Consider the following 24,896-nt stretch of genomic DNA (forward strand, 5'->3'; position numbering starts at 1 on the left):
TATGTGTGTAAAATTTGGTGAGTTTTGAAGCATGATAAGGGGGTGAAATTACAGATCGGCGATTCTGGATGTTGTTGATAAATGGCTTTCGGTCTGCATAACAGAGCTTTAACTAGCACTTTGAAGCATTTTAAGTGGGTCAAATTACAGCTCAAAGAGGCAAAAACGTCATTTTTTAGGAAAAGTTGCGCAGGGGTTTTTTGAAGGCGCGTAAAATCAAAACCTTAAAACTTATGAAAACTTTGATCTATACTTTTAATCAGAAGGGTTCAAAGTCTCCCCTGTGCGAGTTTGAAGCCGAAACGACAAACGGGCTCAGAGGAGATAACTTTTGAAGAAAGGTGATGGGTTTTCACAAAACTTTTATTTTGAAGGGGCAATTTTTAACTTCCTGTTGATTTTTGCCGAAGGATGTCAATTATCGAAATGTAGGTCTAAGTCAGACCTACCTAGAAGTTTTTGTTTCATGTCTTTCCGGCATTCCTACCGGAAGTTACAAGGAGTTTTGTCTGTGTTTTCTTCTTGGAAGCAGTTTTTTCTGTGTTTTATTGAAAAATTGCGCTAGAGCGCAATTTTTAGTTTTATTATTATTTTTTTTCATTAGATTGCAATTTCTGCCAGTCCTGATGTGTGTGCCAAGTTTGGTGAGTTTTGAAGCATTTTAAGGGGGTCAAATTACAGCTCAAAGGGGCAAAAATAGCATTTTTTAGCGAAAATTTTGCTTTAAATGGGTTTTTGCAAAATTTCTGTTGATTTTAGGTATAGGCATTTCTAATGGGGAATCTAGGTCTAAGTCAGACCTACATAGAGGTTTTTGTTCCATGTCTTTACGACATTCCTAACGGAAGTTACAAGCAGTCTGTTTTTTTTTTTTCGTAGGGGGCGCTAGCGCGCATTTTTAATTTTTGGGGTTTGGTTGCTTAATATGTGTTTTTGCCAAGCCTTACCGATGTGTGTTTAAAATTTGGTGAGTTTTGGAGCATGGTCAGTGGGTCAAATTATGGTTCGAAGCTGCGGAAGAATAATAATAATAATAATTAAAGCTGCAAGCAGCGTTGGTCGGGTCCGCCGCCGCCGCCGCCGCCGCCGCCGTGTCCCGAGTCCCGATCTTAGTCAGACCTCCATAAAAGTTTTTGTTTCATCAGTCTACGACATTCCTAACAGAATTTACAAGCAGTTTTATCAGTTTATTTTCCTAGGGGGCGCTAGAGCACAATTTTCATTTTTGGGGTTTGGTTTTTTTATTGGATGGCAATTTTCACCAGTCCTGATGTGTGTGTAAAATTTGGTGAGTTTTGAAGCATGTTAAGGGGGTCAAATTATAGATTTGCGTTTCTGGATGTTGTTGATAAATGGCTTTCGCTTGGCATTGTATAGCTTTAACTTGCACTTTGAAGCATTTTAAGGGGGTCAAATTTCAGTTCAAAGAGGCAAAAAAGGCATTTTTTGCAAACATTTTGTTTTGAAGGGGTTTTGCCAACTTCCTGTTGATTTTAGGTACAGAAGTGTTTATTGGAAATGTAGGTCTAAGTCAGACCTACACAGAGGTTTTTGTTTCATGTCTCTACGACATTCCTAACGGAAGTTACAAGCAGTCTGTTTTTTGTCTCTTCCAAGGGAGCGCTAGCGGGCAATTTTCATTTTTGGGGTTTGGTTGCTTAATAAGTTGGTCTGCCGCTCCATACCGACGTGTTTGTCAAATTTGGGGAGTTTTGAAGCATGTTAAGGGGGTCAAATTACAGATTGGTGTTTCTGGATGTTGTTGATAAATGGCTTTCGCTTGGCATAGTATAGCTTTAACTTGCACTTTGAAGCATTTTAAGGGGGTCAAATATCAGTTCAAAGAGGCAAAAAAGGCATTTTTTGCACAAATTTAGTTTTGAAGGGGTTTTTGCCAACTTCCTGTTGATTTTCGGTATAGAAGTATTTCATTGGAAATGTAGGTCTAAGTCAGACCTACATAGAGGTTTTTGTTTCATGTCTCTACGACATTCCTAACGGAAGTTACACGCAGTCTGTTTTTTGTCTCTTCCTAGGGGGCGCTAGCGCGCAATTTTCATTTTTGGGGTTTGGTTGCTTAATAAGTTGGTCTGCCGCTCCATACCGATGTGTGTGTCAAATTTGGTGAGTTTTGAAGCATGTTAAGGGGGTCAAATTAGGGTGCGAACGTGCGAGCGCGCCTTGGGTTGCTGTCCCCGAGCCCCATGGTCGAAGAAGCTTTGCTGCCACTATTTAATGCATTGTGAAAGTAATGCAGTTGTTGTATTGAAGTGAAAATATCAAGCTTCCTGTTGATTTTGGCCAAAGTATGTTAATTATTCAAATGTAGGTCTAAGTCAGACCTACATAGTGGTTTTTGTTTCATGTCTCTCTGACATTCCTACCGGAAGTTACAAGCAGTTTTGTCTTTGTTTTCTTCCTAGGAGTAGTTTGTCTGTGTTGTATTCCTAGGGGGCGCTAGAGCACAATTTTGAGTTTTGGGGTTTGGTTTTTTTCACTAGATCGCAATTGTTGCCAGTCCTGATGTGTGTGCCAAGTTTGGTGAGTTTTGAAGCATTTTAAGGGGGTCAAATTACAGCTCAAAGAGGTAAAAATTATCTTTTTTAGGAAAATTTGCGCAGGGGATCTTTGAAGGCGCGTAGAATCAAAACCTTAAAACTTATCAAAATTTTGATCTATACTTTTAATCAGAAGGGTTCAAACTCTCTCCTGTGCGAGTTTGAAGCCGAAACGACAAACGCGCTCAGAGGAGATAACTTTTGAAGAAAGGTGACGGGTTTTCACAAAACTTTTATTTTGAAGGGGTAATTGACAACTTCCTGTTGATTTTTTCTGCAGGCTGTCAATTATTAAAATGTAGGTCTAAGTGAGACCTTCATAGAAGTTTTTGTTTCATGTCTTTCCGGCATTCCTACTGGAAGTTACAAGCAATTTTGTTTGTGTATTCTTCCTCGGAGCAGTTTTTTCTGTGTTTTATTAAAAAATTGCGCTAGAGCGCATTTTTTGATTTTTTTTTTTTTTTTTTTCATTAGAACGCAATTTCTGCCAGTCCAGATGTGTGTGCCAAGTTTGGTGAGTTTTGAAGCATTTTAAGGGGGTCAAATTACAGCTCAAAGAGGCAAAAATAGCATTTTTTTGCGAAAAATTTGCTTTGAATGGGTTTTTGCAAAATTTTTGTTGATTTTTGCCCCAGAAGGTACAATTATGAAATGTAGGTCTAAGTCAGCCCTACATAGAGGTTTTTGTTTCATGTCTCTACGACATTGCTAGCGGAAGTTACAAGCTGTCTGTTTTTTTTTTCTTCCTAGGGGGCGCTAGCGCGCAATTTTTATTTTTGGGGTTTGGTTGCTTAATAAGTTGGGAAGGCCCACCGTACCAACGTGTGTGTCAAATTTGGTGAGTTTTGAAGCATGTTCAGGGGGTCAAATTAGGGTGCGAAGGAGCGGAATAAACAATAATAATAATAAAACGCTACAGATTCAATAGGGTCCTTGCCATGGCAAAGGACATGGAGTCCTTTGCTGGCAGGGCGGACCCTAATAATAATAATAATAATAATAAGAAACCTTACAGATTCAATAGGGTCCTTGCCATGGCAAAGGACATGGATGTCCTTTGCTGGCAGGGCGGACCCTAATTAAAGCGCAATTTTCATTTTTGGGGTTTGGTTGCTTAATATGTTGTGGTGTCACGGTAGACCGACGTGTGTGTCAACTTTGGTGAGTTTTGAAGCATGTTAAGGGGGTGAAATTGGGGCGCGACGGTGCGGAATAATAAAGAATAATAATAATTAAAGCTGCAAGCAGCGTTGGTCGGGTCCGCCGTTGGCCGCCGCCGCCGTGTCCCGGGTCCCGATCTTAGTCAAACCAACATAGAGGTTTTTATTTCATGTCTCTACGACATTTCTAACAGAAGTTACATGCAGTTTTGTCTGGGTTTTTTCCTAGGGGGCGCTAAGCGCAATTTAGATTTTTGGGGTTTGGTTTTTTATTAGATGGCAGTTTTTGCCAGTCCTGATATGTGTGTAAAATTTGGTGAGTTTTGAAGCATGATAAGGGGGTGAAATTACAGATCGGCGATTCTGGATGTTGTTGATAAATGGCTTTCGGTCTGCATAACAGAGCTTTAACTAGCACTTTGAAGCATTTTAAGTGGGTCAAATTACAGCTCAAAGAGGCAAAAACGTCATTTTTTAGGAAAAGTTGCGCAGGGGTTTTTTGAAGGCGCGTAAAATCAAAACCTTAAAACTTATGAAAACTTTGATCTATACTTTTAATCAGAAGGGTTCAAAGTCTCCCCTGTGCGAGTTTGAAGCCGAAACGACAAACGGGCTCAGAGGAGATAACTTTTGAAGAAAGGTGATGGGTTTTCACAAAACTTTTATTTTGAAGGGGCAATTTTTAACTTCCTGTTGATTTTTGCCGAAGGATGTCAATTATCGAAATGTAGGTCTAAGTCAGACCTACCTAGAAGTTTTTGTTTCATGTCTTTCCGGCATTCCTACCGGAAGTTACAAGGAGTTTTGTCTGTGTTTTCTTCTTGGAAGCAGTTTTTTCTGTGTTTTATTGAAAAATTGCGCTAGAGCGCAATTTTTAGTTTTATTATTATTTTTTTTCATTAGATTGCAATTTCTGCCAGTCCTGATGTGTGTGCCAAGTTTGGTGAGTTTTGAAGCATTTTAAGGGGGTCAAATTACAGCTCAAAGGGGCAAAAATAGCATTTTTTAGCGAAAATTTTGCTTTAAATGGGTTTTTGCAAAATTTCTGTTGATTTTAGGTATAGGCATTTCTAATGGGGAATCTAGGTCTAAGTCAGACCTACATAGAGGTTTTTGTTCCATGTCTTTACGACATTCCTAACGGAAGTTACAAGCAGTCTGTTTTTTTTTTTTCGTAGGGGGCGCTAGCGCGCATTTTTAATTTTTGGGGTTTGGTTGCTTAATATGTGTTTTTGCCAAGCCTTACCGATGTGTGTTTAAAATTTGGTGAGTTTTGGAGCATGGTCAGTGGGTCAAATTAGGGTTCGAAGCTGCGGAAGAATAATAATAATAATAATAATAATAATAATAATAATTAAAGCTGCAAGCAGCGTTGGTCGGGTCCGCCGCCGCCGCCGCCGCCGTGTCCCGAGTCCCGATCTTAGTCAGACCTACATAGAAGTTTTTATTCCATGTCTATACGACATTTCTAACAGAAGTTACATGCAGTTTTGTCTGGGTTTTTTCCTAGGGGGCGCTAAGCGCAATTTCGATTTTTGGGGTTTGGTTTTTTGTTAGTTGGCAGTTATTGCCAGTCCTGATGTGTGTGCAAAATTTGGTGAGTTTTGAAGCATGTTAAGGGGGTGAAATTACAGATCGGCGATTCTGGATGTTGTTGATAAATGGCTTTCGGTCTGCATAACAGAGCTTTAACTTGCACTTTGAAGCATTTTAAGTAGGTCAAATTACAGCTCAAAGAGGCAAAAACGACATTTTTTAGGAAAATTTGCGCAGGGGTTCTTTGAAGGCGCGTAAAATCAAAACCTGAGAACTTATCAAAACTTTGATCTATACTTTTAATCAGAAGGGTTCAATCTCTCTCCTGTGCGAGTTTGAAGCCGAAACGACAAACGCACTGGGAGGAGTGTCGATTTGAAAAAGGTGACGGGTTTTCACAAAACTTTTATTTTGAAGGGGCAATTTTTAACTTCCTGTTGATTTTTGCCGAAGGATGTCAAATATCGAAATGTAGGTCTAAGTCAGACCTACCTAGAAGTTTTTGTTTCATGTCTTTCCGACATTCCTACCGGAAGTTACAAGCAGTTTTGTCTGTGTTTTCTTCCTGGAAGCAGTTTTTTCTGTGTTTTATTAAAAAATTGCGCTAGAGCGCAATTTTGAGTTTTTTTTTTTTTTTTTTTCATTAGATTGCAATTTCTGCCAGTCCTGATGTGTGTGCCAAGTTTGGTGAGTTTTGAAGCATTTTAAGGGGGTCAAATTGCAGCTCAAAGAGGCAAAAATAGCATTTTTTGTGAAAATTTGGCTTTGAATGGGTTTTTGAAAATTTTTTGTTGATTTTGGCCCCAGAAGATACAATTATGGAATTTAGGTCTAAGTCAGACCTACATAGAGGTTTTTGTTTCATGTCTCTACGACATTCCTAACGGAAGTTACAAGCAGTCTGTTTTTTGTTTCCTTTTAGGGGGCGCTAGAGTGCAATTTTCATTTTTGGGGTTTGGTTGCTTAATATGTTGTGGTGGCACGGTAGACCGACGTGTGTGTCAAGTTTGGTGAGTTTTGAAGCATGTTAAGGGGGTGATGTTGGGGCGCGACGGTGCGGAATAAAGAAAGAAAGAATAATAATAATAATAATTAAAGCTGCAAGCAGCGTTGGTCGGGTCCGCCGTTGGCCGCCGCCGCCGCCGCCGTGTCCCGAGTCTCGATCTTAGTCAGACCTACATAGAAGTTTTTGTTTCATCACTCTACGACATTCCTAACAGAATTTACAAGCAGTTTTATCAGTTTATTTTCCTAGGGGGCGCTAGAGCACAATTGTCATATTTGTGGTTTGGTTTTTTTATTGGATGGCAATTTTCACCATTCCTGATGTGTGTGTAAAATTTGGTGAGTTTTGAAGCATGTTAAGGGGGTCAAATTACAGATTTGCGTTTCTGGATGTTGTTGATAAATGGCTTTCGCCTGGCATTGTATAGCTTTAACTTGCACTTTGAAGCATTTTAAGGGGGTCAAATTGCAGCTCAAAGAGGCAAAAATAGCATTTTTTGGCGAAAATTTTGCTTTGAATGAGTTTTTGCAAAATTTCTGTTGATTTTGGGAATAGACGTTTTTTATTGGAAATGTAGGTCTAAGTCAGACCTACACAGAGGTTTTTGTTTCATGTCTCTACGACATTCCTAACGGAAGTTACAAGCAGTTTTGTCTGGGTTTTTTCCTAGGGGGCGCTAAGCGCAATTTAGATTTTTGGGGTTTGGTTTTTTATTAGATGGCAGTTTTTGCCAGTCCTGATATGTGTGTAAAATTTGGTGAGTTTTGAAGCATGTTAAGGGGGTGAAATTACAGATTGGCGATTCTGGATGTTGTTGATAAATGGCTTTCGGTCTGCATAACAGAGCTTTAACTAGCACTTTGAAGCATTTTAAGTGGGTGAAATTACAGCTCAAAGAGTCAAAAACGTCATTTTTTAGGAAAAGTTGCGCAGGGGTTTTTTGAAGGCGCGTAAAATCCAAACCGGAGCAGTAATCAAAACTTTGATCTATACTTTTAATCAGAAGTGTCCAAACTCTCTCCTGTGCGAGTTTGAAGCCGAAACGACAAACGCACTGGGAGAAGTGTCGATTTGAAAAAGGTGACGGGTTTTCACAAAACTTTTATTTTGAAGGGGCAATTTTTAACTTCCTGTTGATTTTTGCCGAAGGATGTAAATTATCGAAATGTAGGTCTAAGTCAGACCTACCTAGAAGTTTTTGTTTCATGTCTGTCCGACATTCCTACTGGAAGTTACAAGCAGTTTTGTCTGTTTTCTCTTCCTAGGAGCAGTTTTTTCTGTGTTTTATTCAAAAATTGCGCTAGAGCGCAATTTTGAGTTTTATTATTTTTTATTTTCATTAGATCGCAATTTCTGCCAGTCCTGAGGTGTGTGCCAAGTTTGGTGAGTTTTGAAGCATTTTAAGGGGGTCAAATTACAGCTCAAAGAGGCAAAAATAGCATTTTTTGCGAAAATTTTGCTTTGAAGGCGTTTTTGCCAACTTCCTGTTGATTTTAGGTATAGAACATTTTTATTGGAAATGTTCATCAAAGTCAGACCTTCATATAGGTTTTTGTTTCAAGTCTCTACGACATTCCTAATGGAAGTTACAAGCAGTCCGTTTTTTGTTTCTTCCTAGGGGGCGCTAGCGCGCAATTTTGATTTTTAGTGCTCGGTTTTTTTATTAGATGGCAATTTTCGCAGATCCTGATGTGTGTGTCAAATATGGTGAGTTTTGAAGCATGTTAAGTGGGTCAAATTTCAGCTGGAAACGGCGGCGGAATAATAAAGAATTAAAGCTGCAAGCAGCGTTGGTCGGGTCCGCCGTTGGCCGCCGCCGCCGCCGCCGTGTCCCGAGTCCCGATCTTAGTCAGACCTACATAGAAGTTTTTATTTCATCACTCTACGACATTCCTAACAGAATTTACAAGCAGTTTTGTAATTTTTTTTTCCTAGGGGGAGCTAGAGCACAATTTTCATTTTTGGGATTTGTTTTTTTATTGGATGGCAATTTTCACCAGTCCTGATGTGTGTGTAAAATTTGGTGAGTTTTGAAGCATGTTAAGGGGGTCAAATTATAGATTTGCGTTTCTGGATGTTGTTGATAAATGGCTTTCGCTTGGCATTGTATAGCTTTAACTTGCACTTTGAAGCATTTTAAGGGGGTCAAATTTCAGTTCAAAGAGGCAAAAAAGGCATTTTTTGCAAAAAATTTGTTTTAAAGGGGTTTTTGCCAACTTCCTGTTGATTTTAGGTATAGAAGTGTTTATTGGAAATGTAGGTCTAAGTCAGACCTACACAGAGGTTTTTGTTTCATGTCTCTACGACATTCCTAACGGAAGTTACAAGCAGTCTGTTTTTTGTCTCTTCCTAGGGGGCGCTAGCTTGCAATTTTAATTTTTGGGGTTTGATTGCTTAATAAGTTGGTCTGCCGCTCCATACCGATGTGTGTGTCAATTTTGGTGAGTTTTGAAGCAAGTTAAGGGGGTCAAATTAGGGTGCGAAGGTGCGAGCGCGCCTTGGGTTGCTGTCCCCGAGCCCCACGGCAGGAGAAGCCTTGCTGCCACTATTTAATGCATTGTGAAAGTAATGCAGTTGTTGTATTGAAGTGAAAATATCAAGCTCCCTGTTGATTTTTGCCAAAGTATGTTAGTTATTCAAATGTAGGTCTAAGTCAGACCTACATAGTGTTTTTTGTTTCATGTCTCTACGACATTCCCTACCGGAAGGTACAAGCAGTTTTGTCTTTGTTTTCTTCCTAGGAGTAGTTTGTCTGTGTTGTATTCCTAGGGGGCGCTAGAGCACAATTTTGAGTTTTGGGGTTTAGTTTTTTCATCAGCTCGCAATTGTTGCCAGTCCTGATGTGTGTGCCAAGTTTGGTGAGTTTTGAAGCATTTTAAGGGGGTCAAATTACAGCTCAAAGAGGCAAAAATGAAATTTTTTAGGAAACTTTGCGCAGGGGATCTTTGAAGGCGCGTAAAATCAAAACCTTAAAACTTATCACAACTTTGATCTATACTTTTAATCAGAAGGGTTCAAACTCTCTCCTGTGCGAGTTTGAAGCCGAAACGACAAACGCACTGGGAGGAGTATCGATTTGAAAAAGGTGACGGGTTTTTACAAAAACTTTTATTTTGAAGGGGTAATTGTCAACTTCCTGTTGATTATTTCTGCTAGCTGTCAATTATTAAAATGTAGGTCTAAGTGAGACCTACATAGAAGTTTTCGTTTCATGTCCTTCCGGCATTCCTACCCGAAGTTACAAGCAGTTTTGTCTGTGGTTTCTTCCTGGAAGCAGTTTTTTCTGTGTTTTATTGAAAAATTGCGCTAAAGAACAATTTTGAGTTTTTTTTTTTTTTTTTTTCATTAGATTGCAATTTCTGCCAGTCCTGATGTGTGTGCCAAGTTTGGTGAGTTTTGAAGTATTTTAAGGGGGTCAAATTGCAGCTCAAAGAGGCAAAAATTTCATTTTTTGTGAAAATTTGGCTTTGAATGGGTTTTTGAAAATTTTTTGTTGATTTTGGCCCCAGAAGATACAATTATGGAATTTAGGTCTAAGTCAGACCTACACAGAGGTTTTTGTTTCATGTCTCTACGACATTCCTAACGGAAGTTACAAGCAGTCTGTTTTTTGTTTCCTTTTAGGGGGCGCTAGAGCGCAATTTTCATTTTTGGGGTTTGGTTGCTTAATATGTTGTGGTGTCACGGTAGACCGACGTGTGTGTCAAGTTTGGTGAGTTTTGAAGCATGTTAAGGGGGTGATGTTGGGGCGCGACGGTGCGGAATAAAGAAAGAAAGAATAATAATTAAAGCTGCAAGCAGCGTTGGTCGGGTCCGCCGCCGCCGCCGCCGCCGTGTCCCGAGTCCCGATCTTAATCAGACCTCCATAAAAGTTTTTGTTTCATCACTCTATGACATTCCTAACAGAATTTACAAGCAGTTTTGTCAGTTTTTTTTCCTAGGGGGAGCTAGAGCACAATTTTCATTTTTGGGGTTTGTTTTTTTATTGGATGGCAATTTTCACCAGTCCTGATGTGTGTGTAAAATTTGGTGAGTTTTGAAGCATGTTAAGGGGGTCAAATTACAGATTGGTGTTTCTGGATGTTGTTGATAAATGGCTTTCGCTTGGCATAGTATAGCTTTAACTGGCACTTTGAAGCATTTTAAGGGGGTCAAATATCAGTTCAAAGAGGCAAAAAAGGCATTTTTTGCAAATATTGTGTTTTGAAGGGGTTTTTGTCAACTTCCTGTTGATTTTAGGTATAGAAGTGTTTAATGGAAATGTAGGTCTAAGTCAGACCTACATAGAGGTTTTTGTTTCATGTCCCTACGACATTCCTAACGGAAGTTACAAGCAGTTTTGTCTGGAAAAAGGTGACGGCTTTTTACAAAACTTTTATTTTGAAGGGGTAATTGCCAACTTCCTGTTGATTTTAACTGAAAGATGCCAGTTATCAAAATGTAGGTCCAAGTGAGACCTACATTGAGGTTTTTGTTTCATGTCTGTCCGACATTCCTACCAGAAGTTACAAGCAGTTTGATCTGTTTCCTCTTCCTAGGAGCAAATTTTTCTGTGTTTTATTCAAAAATTGCAATAGAGCGCAATTTTGAGTTTAAAGGTTTGTTTTTTTCACTAGATCGCAATGTTTGCCAGTCCTGATGTGTGTGGCAAGTTTGGTGAGTTTTGAAGCATTTTAAGGGGGTCAAATTTCAGTTCAAAGAGGCAGAAATTTACTTTTTTGCGAAAATTTTGATTTGAAGGGGTTTTTGCCAACTTCCTGTTGATTTTTGCTATAGAAGTGCTTCATTGGAAATGTAGGTCTAAGTCTGATCTACATAGAGGTTTTTGTTCCATGTCTCTACGACATTCCCAACCGAAGTTACAAGCAGTCTGTTTTTTGTCTCTTCCTAGGGGGCGCTAGCGCGCAATTTTAATTTTGGGGGTTTGGTTACCTAATATGTTGGTCTGCCGCTCCATACCGATGTGTGTGTCAAATTTGGTGAGTTTTGAAGCATGTTAAGGGGGGTCAAATTAGGGTATTGTTTGTGTTGTATTCCTAGGGGGCGCTAGAGCACAATTTTGAGTTTTTGGGTTTGGTTTTTTCATTAACTCGCAATTGTTGCCAGTCCTGATGTGTGTGCCAAGTTTGGTGAGTTTTGAAGCATTTTAAGTGGGTCAAATTACAGCTCAAAGAGGAAAAAATGAAATTTTTTAGGCAAATTTGCGCAGGGGTCCTTTGAAGGCGCGTAAAATCAAAACCTGAAAACTTATCAAAACTTTGATCTATACTTTTAATCAGAAGGGTTCAAACTCTCTCCTGTGCGAGTTTGAAGCCGAAACGACAAACGCCCTGGGAGAAGTGTCGATTTGAAAAAGGTGACGGGTTTTTACAAAACTTTTATTTTGAAGGGGTAATTGCCAACTTCCTGTTTATTTTTTCTGCTAGCTGTCAATTATTAAAATGTAGGTCTAAGTGAGACCTACATAGAAGTTTTTGTTTCATGTCTTTCCGGCATTCCTACCGGAAGTTACAAGCAGTTTTGTCCGTGGTTTCTTCCTGGAAGCAGTTTTTTCTGTGTTTTATTGAAAAATTGCGCTAGAGCGCAATTTTGAGTTTTATTATTATTTTTTTTCATTAGATTCTAATTTCTGCAAGTCCTGATGTGCCTGCCAAGTTTGGTGAGTTTTGAAGCATTTTAAGGGGGGCAAATTACAGCTCAAAGAGGCAAAAATAGCATTTTTTTGCGAAAATTTTGCTTGGAATGGGTTTTTGCAATATTTCTGTTGATTTTTGCCCCAGAACATACTATTATGAAATGTAGGTCTAAGTCAGATATACATAGAGGTTTTCGTTTCATGTCTCTACGACATTCCTAACGGAAGTTACAATCAGTATGTTTTTTTTTTTTCTTAGGGGGCGCTAGCGCGCAATTTTGTATTTTGGGGTTTGGTTGCTTAATATGTGTTTTTGCCAAGCCTTACCGATGTGTGTGCCAAATTTGGTGAGTTTTGAAGCATGTTAAGGGGGTCAAATTAGGGTGCGAAGCTGCGGAATAATAATAATAATAATAATAAAACGCAGCAGATTCAATAGGGTCCTTGCATGGCAAAGGACATGGATGTCCTTTGCCATTGCAGGGCGGACCCTAATAATTAAAGCTGCAAGCAGCGTTGGTCGGGTCCGCCGCCGCCGCCGCCGGCCGTGTCCCGAGTCCCGATCTTAGTCAGACCTCCATAGAAGTTTTTGTTTCATCACTCTACGACATTCCTAACAGAATTTACAAGCAGTTTTATCAGTTTATTTTCCTAGGGGGCGCTAGAGCACAATTTTCATTTTTGAAGTTTGCTTTTTTTATTGGATGGCAATTTTCACCAGTCCTGATGTGTGTGTAAAATTTGGTGAGTTTTGAAGCATGTTAAGGGGGTCAAATTACAGATCTGCGTTTCTGGATGTTGTTGATAAATGGCTTTCACTTGGCATTGTATAGCTTTAACTTGCACTTTGAAGCATTTTAAGGGGGTCAAATATCAGTTCAAAGAGGCAAAAAAGGCATTTTTTGCAAAAATTTTGTTTTGAAGGGGTTTTTGCCAACTTCCTGTTGATTTTAGGTACAGAAGTGTTTATTGGAAATGTAGGTCTAAGTCAGACCTACACAGAGGTTTTTGTTTCATGTCTCTACGACATTCCTAACGGAAGTTACAAGCAGTCTGTTTTTTGTCTCTTCCTAGGGGGCGCTACCGCGCAATTTTCATTTTTGGGGTTTGGTTGCTTAATAAGTTGGTCTGCCGCTCCATACCGATGTGTGTGTCAATTTTGGTGAGTTTTGAAGCATGTTAAGGGGGTCAAATTAGGGTGCGAAGGTGCGAGCGCGCCTTGGGTTGCTGTCCCCGAGCCCCACGGCAGGAGAAGCCTTGGTGACACTATTTAATGCATTGTGAAAGTAATGCAGTTTTTGTATTGAAGTGAAAATATCAAGCTTCCTGTTGATTTTTGCCAAAGTATGTTAATTATTCAAATGTAGGTCTAAGTCAGACCTACATAGTGGTTTTTGTTTCATGTCTCTCTGACATTCCTACCGGAAGTTACAAGCAGTTTTGTATTTGTTTCTTCCTAGGAGCAGTTTGTCTGTGTTGTATTCCTAGGGGGGCGCTAGAGCACAATTTTGAGTTTTGGGGTTCGGTTTTTTTATTAGCTCGCAATTGTTGCCAGTCCTGATGTGTGTACCTAGTTTGGTGAGCTTTGAAGCATTTTAAGGGGGTCAAATTACAGCTCAAAGAGGCAAAAACGAAATTTTTTACGAAAATTTGCGCAGGGGTTCTTTGAAGGCGCGTAAAATCAAAACCTGAAAAGTTATCAAAATTTTGATCTATACTTTTAATCAGAAGGGTTCAAACTCTCTCCTGTGCGAGTTTGAAGCCGAAACGACAAACGCACTGGGAGGAGTTTTTATTTGAAAAAGGTGACGGGTTTTTACAAAACTTTTATTTTGAAGGGGTAATTTTTAACTTCCTGTTGATTTTTCTGCAGGATTTCAAATATCAAATTGTAGGTCTAAGTGAGACCTACATAGAGGTTTTTGTTTCATGTCTGTCCGACATTCCTACTGGAAGTTACAAGCAGTTTTGTCCATTTTCTCTTCCTAGGAGCAGTTTTTTTCTGTGTTTTATTCAAAAATTGCCCTAGAGCACATTTTTTAATTTTCGGGTTTGGTTTTTTTCATTAGATCAAAAATTCTGCCAGTCCTGATGTGTGTGCCAAGTTTGGTGAGTTTTGAAGCATGTTAAGGGGGTCAAATTGCAGCTCAAAGAGGCAAAAATAGCATTTTTTGCGAAAATTTTGCTTTGAATGAGTTTTTGCAAAATTTCTGTTGATTTTGGGTATAGGCATTTCTAATTGGAAATGTAGATCTAAGTCAGACCTACGTAGAGGTTTTTGTTTCATGTCTCTACGACATTCCTAACGGAAGTTACAAGCAGTCCGTTTTTTTTCTCTTCCTAGGGGGCGCTAGCGCGCAATTTTCATTTTTGGGGTTTGGTTGCTTAATAGGTTGGGAAGGTCCACCGCACCGATGTGTGTGTCAAATTTGGTGAGTTTTGGAGCATGTTGAGGGGGTGAAATTGGGGTGCGACGGTGCGGTATAATAAAGAATAATAATAATAAGAAACGTTACAGATTCAATAGGGTCCTTGCATGGCAAAGGACATGGATGTCCTTTGCCATTGCAGGGCGGACCCTAATTAAAGCTGCAAGCAGCGTTGGTCGGGTCCGCCGTTGGCCGCCGCCGCCGTGTCCCGGGTCCCGATCTTAGTCAAACCAACATAGAGGTTTTTATTTCATGTCTCTACGACATTTCTAACAGAAGTTACATGCAGTTTTGTCTGGGTTTTTTCCTAGGGGGCGCTAAGCGCAATTTAGATTTTTGGGGTTTGGTTTTTTATTAGATGGCAGTTTTTGCCAGTCCTGATATGTGTGTAAAATTTGGTGAGTTTTGAAGCATGTTAAGGGGGTGAAATTACAGATCGGCGATTCTGGATGTTGTTGATAAATGGCTTTCGGTCTGCATAACAGAGCTTTAACTAGCACTTACAAGCATTTTAAGTGGGTGAAATTACAGCTCAAAGAGGCAAAAACGTCATTTTTTAGGAAAAGTTGCGCAGGGGTTTTTTGAAGGCGCGTAAAATCCAAACCGGAGCAGTAATCAAAACTTTGATCTATACTTTTAATCAGAAGTGTCCAAACTCTCTCCTGTGCGAGTTTGAAGCCGAAACGACAAACGCACTGGGAGAAGTGTCGATTTGAAAAAGGTGACGGGTTTTCACAAAAACTTTTATTTTGAAGGGGCAATTTTTAACTTCCTGTTGATTTTTGCCGAAGGATGTAAATTATCGAAATGTAGGTCTAAGTCAGACCTACCTAGAAGTTTTTGTTTCATGTCTGTCCGACATTCCTACTGGAAGTTACAAGCAGTTTTGTCTGTTTTCTCTTCCTAGGAGCAGTTTTTTCTGTGTTTTATTCAAAAATTGCGCTAGAGCGCAATTTTGAGTTTTATTATTTTTTATTTTCATTAGATCGCAATTTCTGCCAGTCCTGAGGTGTGTGCCAAGTTTGGTGAGTTTTGAAGCATTTTAAGGGGGTCAAATTACAGCTCAAAGAGGCAAAAATAGCATTTTTTGCGAAAATTTTGCTTTGAAGGCGTTTTTGCCAACTTCCTGTTGATTTTAGGTATAGAACATTTTTATTGGAAATGTTCATCTAAGTCAGACCTTCATATAGGTTTTTGTTTCAAGTCTCTACGACATTCCTAATGGAAGTTACAAGCAGTCCGTTTTTTGTTTCTTCCTAGGGGGCGCTAGCGCGCAATTTTGATTTTTAGTGCTCGGTTTTTTTATTAGATGGCAATTTTCGCAGATCCTGATGTGTGTGTCAAATATGGTGAGTTTTGAAGCATGTTAAGTGGGTCAAATTTCAGCTGGAAACGGCGGCGGAATAATAAAGAATAATAATAAAACGCAGCAGATTCAATAGGGTCCTTGCATGGCAAAGGACATGGATGTCCTTTGCCATTGCAGGGCGGACCCTAATAAGAAACGTTACAGATTCAATAGGGTCCTTGCATGGCAAAGGACATGGATGTCCTTTGCCATTGCAGGGCGGACCCTAATTATTAAAAAAATCAAGGCTCCAATTACGTCACATTAAATTTTCCACTTTGAGATATTTTTGGGGGCAAATGTTGGGTATTTTGTGTTTGCCATATAAAAAACTGAATGGCCTAAAACGAACCAACGAACAAAAAACATATAACTGATGCATAGATCTGAAGTTGATATCGAGACAATTGTGTTAAAAGTAAACAGTAAAAAAAAAAAGAATATAATTTATTTTTCAACATTTTAATGAGTAGGACCCTTTTGGATCAGTGTGTTTTGTTTTTAAGTGTCATTGCACAAAAAAATAATAGTGAATTCAAATCAATGATGTTATGAGTTGTTGACCTTTTTACGGCTCCAATTATTATATAATCTCAAATATTCTACTTGAAAATTGTATTGGGTGAAAATATTGCATATTTTTTCAATAAAAAAACATGGTTTTCTTTGACAAAAAAGACCATACAACTTAAGTCTTTAAAAACGTCATCTTGACCGATAGACTTAATGTTGATCTAGAACAGGGGTAGGGAACCTATGGCTCTAGAGCCTGATGTGGCTCTTTTGATGACTGCACCTGGCTCTCTGATAAATCTTAGCTGACATTGCTTAACGCAATAATTTCGCTGGTAATCCCAGTGCTAAAATAACGTGCAAAATATAAAACATTCTCATGCATTTAAATCCATCCATCCATTTTCTACCGCACCTGTTCAAGAAGTCGCATTAATGGTAAGAAGTATTTTATGTCTCGATGGGGGGGTCGCAGCTTGCTGCAGGGTCGTTCTCCCAGGAAGGCAGACTGACTACTCGGGACATGGCATTTAGGTAAAAACATGATTTAATTTAAACTAAAAAAAGATACAAACAAAAATCGCTCACAGTGGAGGCACAACTTGGGCTAAGGAACAAAGCTAACGCATAAACAGACTATGAACATAGATCAAACAAAATATACTTGGCATGGCATGAAGCACGAAACTATGGCAAGGCATGAAACAAGTCAGCAGAGAGCAAGAAAATATCACATTGACGCCAAGGCGACTGACTGGCAAAGACGAGCTTAAATACTGCCTTTGATTAGTGCTCGGGAAGCAGGTGAGCGGGCATTTTGTTCACCAGAGACAGGTGGACAAAATGAGTAACCAAGGAAACCAGACAAGGGAGTGGAAAAAAACAGAAACTTAAAGAGTCCAAAGGACAAACAGCACATGGCCAAACAAAAACATGATCAACAGACATGACATTTTATTTATTATTGGTTAGCTTCAGAATAACAATGTTATTAAAAAGAATAAAAGACTTATTATACTCTAAAAATGTTGGTTTTACTTAAAAATGCACGCATTTAGTTGTATTCAGTGTTAAAAAAATATGATGTGGCTCTCACTGAAATACATTTTGAAATATTTGGCTTTCATGGCTCTCTCAGCCAAAAAGGTTCCCGACCCCTGATCTAGAGATTTAAAACTTGAATGAATAATAATGAAAATAATAATACTGAATGACACATTTTTAACATTTTATTTTTTACCAAAACCCTTTGGGATCAAGCCTGAGTGGAGGCTTAAATGTATATTTTTTATACATATATTGTATTGTATTGTATTGTTTTTCAAAATAAATGGCCCCCGCTTGCTTTGATTAGTCAGTGTGCGGTCCTCAATGGAAAAAGTTTGGACACCCCTGGCATAGAAGAAAAGGTCATTTTAAAGAACAATATTCAAGGACAACTTTTAACAAATGGTGGGGGTTAAACTATAAAATTCTCTTTACAACGAGATAAAAGATTGTAGAATATATACCAATTGAAAAAATATATATATAAAGACAGAACAATAAGATGATATGAAGTGTCTACATTTTGCTTCATATTTATTATTTAACTTATTTTTTTGTCTGGTTTTGTAGATTACTTTTTTTTGCTCGGTTTGTACTTCATGAAGTTTTGCACTTTTTTTTTTGTTTTTGTTCGTTTTCATTACATTTGGATGTATTCGTTTGGTTTGTATGCTTGTGAATCTGGGCTATCCATTAAGTAAGACTACCTATTATGTTGAATTGGGCAGAAAATATAAGATTTTCTTCATCCTGTCACTTATTAAGCATTAAGTGTAAAAAATATGTGTTTAGTTGCTAAAGTTTAATTGTCTATGGATCAAAAATGCACATCAGTGGAGGAGATAGATAAAAAAATGAACGGATGAAAATGACACACCTGCTTAAACTCTGTGTACTTATAGGCCGATTTACATATGCTTACATCCTGTGTTCAAAACGGATACAATTGTGAAAATAATTATATTTATATAGCGCTTTTCTCTAGTGACTCAAAGCGCTTTTACATAGTGAAACCCAACATTTAAGTTACTTTTAAACCAGTGTGGGTGGCAGTGGGAGCAGGTGGGTCAAGTGTCTTGCCTAAGGACACTATTGAAGTGAATTAAATTTATATAGCGTTTTTCTCTAGAGACTTAAATCACTTTACATAGTGAAACCCAATATCTAAGTTACATTTAAACCAGTGTGGGTGGCAGTGGGAGCAGGTGGGTCAAGTGTCTTGCCTAAGGACACTATTGAAGTGAATTAAATTTATATAGCGTTTTTCTCTAGAGACTCAAAGCGCTTTTACATAGTGAAACCCAACATCTAAGTTACATTTAAACCCGTTTGGGTGGCAGTGGGAGAAAGTGGGTCAAGTGTCTTGCCTAAGGACACAAGTGAAGTGAATTATATTTATATAGCATTTTTCTCTAGTGACTCAAAGCACTTTACATAGTGAAACCCAACATCTAAGTTACATTTAAACCAGTGTGGGTGGCAGTGGGAGCAGGTGGGTAAAGTGTCTTGCCTAAGGACACTATTGAAGTGAATTAAATTTATATAGCATTTTTCTCTAGAGACTCAAAGCACTTTACATCGTGAAACCCAATATGTAAGTTATATTTAAACCCGTGTGGGTGGCAGTGGGAGCAGGTGGGTCAAGTGTCTTGCCTAAAGACACAAGTGAAGTGAATTTAATTTATATAGCGTTTTTCTCTAGTGACTCAAAGCGCTTTTACATAGTGAACCCCAACATTTAAGTTACATTTAAACCCGTGTGGGTGGCACTGGGAGAAAGTGGGTCAAGTGTCTTGCCTAAGGACACAAGTGAAGTGAATTTAATTTATATAGCGTTTTTTCTCTAGTGACTCAAAGCGCTTTTACATAGTGAAACCCAACATCTAAGTTACATTTAAACCAGTGTGGGTGGCACTGGGAGCAGCTGGGTCAAGTGTCTTGCCTAAGGACACTATTGAAGTGAATTACATTTATATAGCGTTTTTCTCTAGTGACTCAAAGCGCTTTTACATAGTGAAACCCAACATTTAAGTTACATTTAAACCAGTGTGGGTGGCAGTGGGAGCAGGTGGGTCAAGTGTCTTGCCTAAGGACCCCAAGTGAAGTGAATTTAATTTATATAGCGTTTTTTCTCTAGTGACTCAAAGCGCTTTTACATAGTGAAACCCAACATTTAAGTTACATTTAAACCAGTGTGGGTGGCAGTGGGAGCAGGTGGGTCAAGTGTCTTGCCTAAAGACACAAGTGAAGTGAATTTAATTTATATAGCGTTTTTCTCTAGTGACTCAAAGCACTTTTACATAGTGAAACCCAATATGTAAGTTATATTTAAACCAGTGTGGGTGGCAGTGGGAGCAGGTGGGTCAAGTGTCTTGCCTAAGGACACAAGTGAAGTGAATTATTTTTATATAGCATTTTTCTCTAGTGACTCAAAGCACTTTACATAGTGAAACCCAACATTTAAGTTACATTTAAACCCGTGTGGGTGGCAGTGGGAGAAAGTGGGTCAAGTGTCTTGCCTAAGGACACAAGTGAAGTGAATTTAATTTATATAGCGTTTTTTCTCTAGTGACTCAAAGCGCTTTTACATAGTGAAACCCAACATCTAAGTTACATTTAAACCAGTGTGGGTGGCAGTGGGAGCAGGTGGGTCAAGTGTCTTGCCTAAGGACACAAGTGAAGTGAAGTGAATTATATTTATATAGCGCTTTTCTCTAGTGACTCAAAGCGCTTTTAAATAGTGAAACCCAACATCTAAGTTACATTTAAACCAGTGTGGGTGGCAGTGGGTCAAGTGTCTTGCCCAAGGACACAGCGGCAGTGACTCGGATGGCGGAAGCGGGGATCGAACCTGTAACCCTCAAGTTGCTGGCACAGCCACACTACCAACCGAGCGACACAGCCCCAAATTAAGTTCAAAACAACAACATAACGCAAACTCGAATAAGACAGCAATTTGCTTCAATTCTACAGTTATATTTTAATGAAATATATTTTTAAATCGGAAAATTAAATGCCATAAAAACAATTGGACAATTCCACCATTCACAGCTGGTTCTTATTGTAGAAGAAAGTCTTTTATTTCATTCCAAAAATAGAGAGAAATGCTGAGTAGTTTTGCAATGTGATATAAACATGGACCCAGACAGAAATAGACATATGCATGAATTACTGAGTGCAAAAAATATTATAAAATTATAAAATAGATAAAATATATTAAAGCATTCTGCATCATGTCTGATTAGTTCCAGTAACATATATTTTTCTGTGAATTATTAACAGAGATGTCCTTGTTTTACACAAGAAAACATTGTAAAATGCTACCTGTTGTTAGTGTTTTTTTTTAGCTCATTGCTTTGTGCACGGGGACGGTGTGGGGTGGTTGGGACAGTGGCCTTGCCAGCAACCTGAGGGTTCCTGGTTCAATCCCCACCTTCATCACGTCTCGTTGTGTCCTTGAGCAAGACACTTCACCCTTGCTCCTGATGGGTCGTGGTTAGCGCCTTGCATGGCAGCTCCCGCCATCAGTGTGTGAATGTGTGTGTGAATGGGTGAATGTGGAAATGGTGTCAAAGAGCTTTGAGTACCTTGAAGGTAGAAAAGCGCTATACAAGTACAACCCATTTGGTTTCATGCTACAAAGTGCTATCTGTATGCAAGATTCTAAGCCCAAATATACAAACCCTGTTTCCATATGAGTTGGGAAATTGTGTTTGATGTAAATATAAACGGAAAACAATGATTTTCAAATCATTTTCAACCCATAATCAGTTGAATGCACTACAAAGACAAGATATTTGATGTTCAAACTCATAAACTTTATTTTTTCTTTTGCAAATAATAATTAACTTAGAATTTCATGGCTGCAGCACGTGCCAAAGTAGTTGGGAAAGGACATGTTCACCACTGTGTTACATCACCTTTTCTATTAACAACACTCAAAAAAACGTTTGGGAACTGAGGAAACTAATTGTTGAAGCTTTGAAAGTGGAATTCTTTCCCATTCTTGTTTTATGTAGAGCTTCAATCGTTCAACAGTCCGGGGTCTCCGCTGTCGTATTTTACGCTTCATAATGCGCCACACATTTTCCATGGGAGACAGGTCTGGACTGCAGACTGGCCAGGAAACTCTTTTTTTATAACGAAGCCACGCTGTTGGACCACTTGACGTGGCATTGTCTTGCTGAAATAAGCAGGGGCGTCCATGATAACGTTGCTTGGATGACAACATATGTTGCTCCAAAACCTGTATGGACCTTTCAGCATTAATGGTGCCTTCACAGATGGGTAAGTTACCCATGCCTTGGGCACTAATACACCCCCATACCATCACAGATGCTGGCTTTTGAACTTCGCGCCTATAACAATCCAGATGGTTATTTTCCTCTTTGTTCCGGAGGACACCACGTCCACAGTTTCCAAATATAATTGGAAATTTAGACTCGTCAGACCACAGGACGCTTTTCCACTTTGCATCAGTCCATCTTAGATGAGCTCAGGCCCAACGAAGCCAGCGGCGTTTCTGGGTGCTGTTGATAAATGAGTTTGGCTTTGCACAGTAGAGTTTTAACTTGCACTTACAGATGTAGCGACCAACTGTAGTTACTGACAGTGGTCTTATGAAGTGTTCCTGAGCCCACGTGGTGATATCCTTTACAAACTGATGTCGGTTTTTGATGCAGTATCGCCTGAGGGATCAAAGGTCCGTAATATCATCGCTTACGTGCAGTGATTTCTCCAGATTCTCTGAACCTTTTGATGATTTTACGAACTGTAGATGGTAAAATCCCTAAATTCCTTGCAATAGCTCGTTGAGAAATGTTGTTCTAAAACTGTTCGACATTTTGCGTACAAAGTGGTGACCCTCACCCCATCCTTGTTTGTGAATTACTTAGCATTTCATGGAAGCTGCTTTTATACCCAATCATGGCACCCACCTGTTCCCAATTAGCCTGCGCACCTGTGGGATGTTCCAAAAAAGTGTTTGACGAGCATTCCGCAACTTTACCAGTATTTATTGCCACCTTTCCCAACTTCTTTGTCACGTGTTGCTGGCATCAAATTCTAAAGTTAATGATTATTTGCACACAGAAAAAAAATGTTGATCAGTTTGAACATCAAATATGTTGTCTTTGTAGCATATTCGACTGAATATGGGTTGAAAATGATTTGCAAATCATTGTATTCCGTTTATATTTACATCGAACACAATTTCCCAACTCATATGGAAACGGGGTTTGTACAATGTGTTGTAAAAATAATGCACTTTCTACAGTATTTTACCTGTGTATTCCCTTTTAATGTTGGTTGAACAGGAGTTGTTGACGGCCAAGCCTGGGAGTGGAAGTCCTTGATTTCCGTACACATCGAGAAGGTTACCGGACACGGGGAGCTTTCGGGGAATCAAAGCATACAACAATCAGAAAAATCCGAACAATTGATCTTTGCATGTTGAGAATCATTTAACGGTGTTGGTTATGGAAGACAAAGTAGAAACATTACCGTGTTGTTCATTTGGAGCCCTTGATCCATGAGTCCGAGAACATCCTCGTTGTAACTCGACTCCAAGCTAATGATATCGTCAATAACGTCATCCATCTGCATGATACAAAGCGTAATCCGTCATCAGAGAATGCGCTCTTGAAATACAAGTCACTGGATGATAATAAAATAATAACCTTTGCAATGCGTACCTCTTTCTCACAGTTAGAGGTGAGGGTGAGATGAGCCATAGGACTGTTGGGGGCGCTGTTCCCGGGCCCGGGCGGCATGCCATGGTCGGGTTGCTGACCGGGGCACTGGGCTCCTCCAGCTTTTCCGCCCAAGTTGTTTGACAGATACTGTCTGACCTGCTGCCTCTGATTCTGCTGGATGTGGTACTTGTTGGAGTTTTCGATATGGGACGGCACCTACAAGAGGAAGACATTAGCCTTAAATAAAACAGGGTGCACCCCGCCTTCCGCCCAAACCCAGCTGAGATAGGGACAGGCGGTAAAAAAATGGATGGAATACCAAGAATAGATTTTGGACAGTTTTTACTTTGTAGTCATTGGGTGCATCTAAGTCAGGGGTGCCCATTACGTCGATCGCGAGCTACCAGTCGACCGCGGGGGGTGTGTCAGTCGATCTCCAGCCAGGCTTTTAAAAAAAATAGACCTAAAAATTAGTCATCATCAATTTTCACCAAGACGTCACTTAAATGACATTCACGGTACCGGAGGGTCTTGTGAGATGACGCTGGCTGCTGCAAGATCATTATTATTAAAATATGACCGAGAGGAAGGCGAGAAACACTTTTTATTTCAACAGACTCTCGCGCCGTACCTTCCGTCAAAACTCTAAAGGCCGACTGCACATTTCCTATCTTCACAATAAAAGCCCTGCTTCATGCTGCCTGCGCTAACTAAATACGGAGTCTCGGAAAACTACCGTGCAGAAGCGATCCCTCAGAAAGCTGGCGTGCACATCACTTGTGCACGCCAGCTTTCCGAGACTCTTATTTTGTTAGCGCAGGCAGCATAAAGCAGGGCTTTTATTGTGAAGATAGGAAATGTGCAGTCGGCCTTTAGAGTTTTGACGGAAGGGACGGCGCGAAAGTCTGTTGAAATAAAAAGTGTTTCTCGCCTTCCTCTCTTTCATTTTTTCATAATAATGAACTGGCAGCAGCCAGCGTCATCTCACAAGACCCTCGGGTGCCGTGAATGTCAATCAAGCAAGCTACGGAATTTGCCGCCAATGTTTTTCTTGTAAAGTGTATGGAAGCTGGATGAATTAGATGCCAAAAACCAACCACTTTTATGTGGTATTGTACAGAAAGGACAACTTTTTTTCTCCTCCATTTGAAAATGTGGGCGTTATCATCATTACTGTCTGATTCCAATCAATGCAAGTCATCAGAATCAGGTAATACACCAACTTATATTCTCGTCTTTGTGAAAGAAAGACATCTATATGTGTTACACATGCTTGTATTATCATTAAACACATTTAACTTGTTTACAAAAATGTCTCTTTCATAAATAAATAAATATAAATGATATATATAAATGAGGTAGATCCCCTCGAGTTGGTCAATTGAAAAGTAGCTCGCCTGCAGAAAAAGTGTGGGCACCCCTGATCTAAGGCCATGTAACTAAGCTGTTCTTTCCAGAAAGCTGTGGGCCAGACTTCCTTCTTCACTATTCTTAGAGTCAGCATTTAATATTTGTTTTCGGTTTATTTCTCTTTTAAGAGGTAAATATTTTGGTATATATAATCTCTATACTTCTGCTGTTTTTAAGGACCTAGTCGAGGGGTCGGGAACCTTTTTGGCTGAGAGAGCCAAAAAGCCCATCATCCATCATCTTCCGCTTATCCGAGGTCGGGTCGCGGGGGCAACAGCCTAAGCAGGGAAACCCAGACTTCCCTCTCCCCAGCCACTTCGTCTAGCTCTTCCCGGGGGATCCCGAGGCGTTCCCAGGCCAGCCGGGAGACATAGTCTTCCCAACGTGTCCTGGGTCTTCCCCGTGGCCTCCTACCGGTTGGACGTGCCCTAAACACCTCCCTAGGGAGGCGTTCGGGTGGCATCCTGACCAGATGCCCGAACCACCTCATCTGGCTCCTCTCGATGTGAAGGAGCAGCGGCTTTACTTTGAGTTCCTCCCAGATGGCAGAGCTTCTCACCC

At 39.6% G+C, this 24,896-nt stretch overlaps 1 protein-coding gene across 1 annotated transcript in view; it reads right to left on the reverse strand.

Moving 5' to 3' along the window:
* mitfa (melanocyte inducing transcription factor a) overlaps positions 1-24,896 on the reverse strand; it is a 56,573-nt gene that overhangs the window by 12,838 nt on the left and 18,839 nt on the right. The window contains exons 2-4 of the mRNA XM_061874766.1: positions 22,926-23,141; positions 22,735-22,830; positions 22,516-22,624 (exon numbers count right to left, since the gene is read on the reverse strand). Of these exons, the coding sequence (XP_061730750.1) occupies positions 22,516-22,624; positions 22,735-22,830; positions 22,926-23,141 (421 nt within the window). The remainder of the gene's footprint in view (positions 1-22,515; positions 22,625-22,734; positions 22,831-22,925; positions 23,142-24,896) is intronic.

The sequence above is a fragment of the Nerophis ophidion genome, linkage group LG16 (assembly GCF_033978795.1).
Source record: "Nerophis ophidion isolate RoL-2023_Sa linkage group LG16, RoL_Noph_v1.0, whole genome shotgun sequence".
NCBI classification, from domain to species: Eukaryota; Metazoa; Chordata; class Actinopteri; order Syngnathiformes; family Syngnathidae; genus Nerophis; species Nerophis ophidion.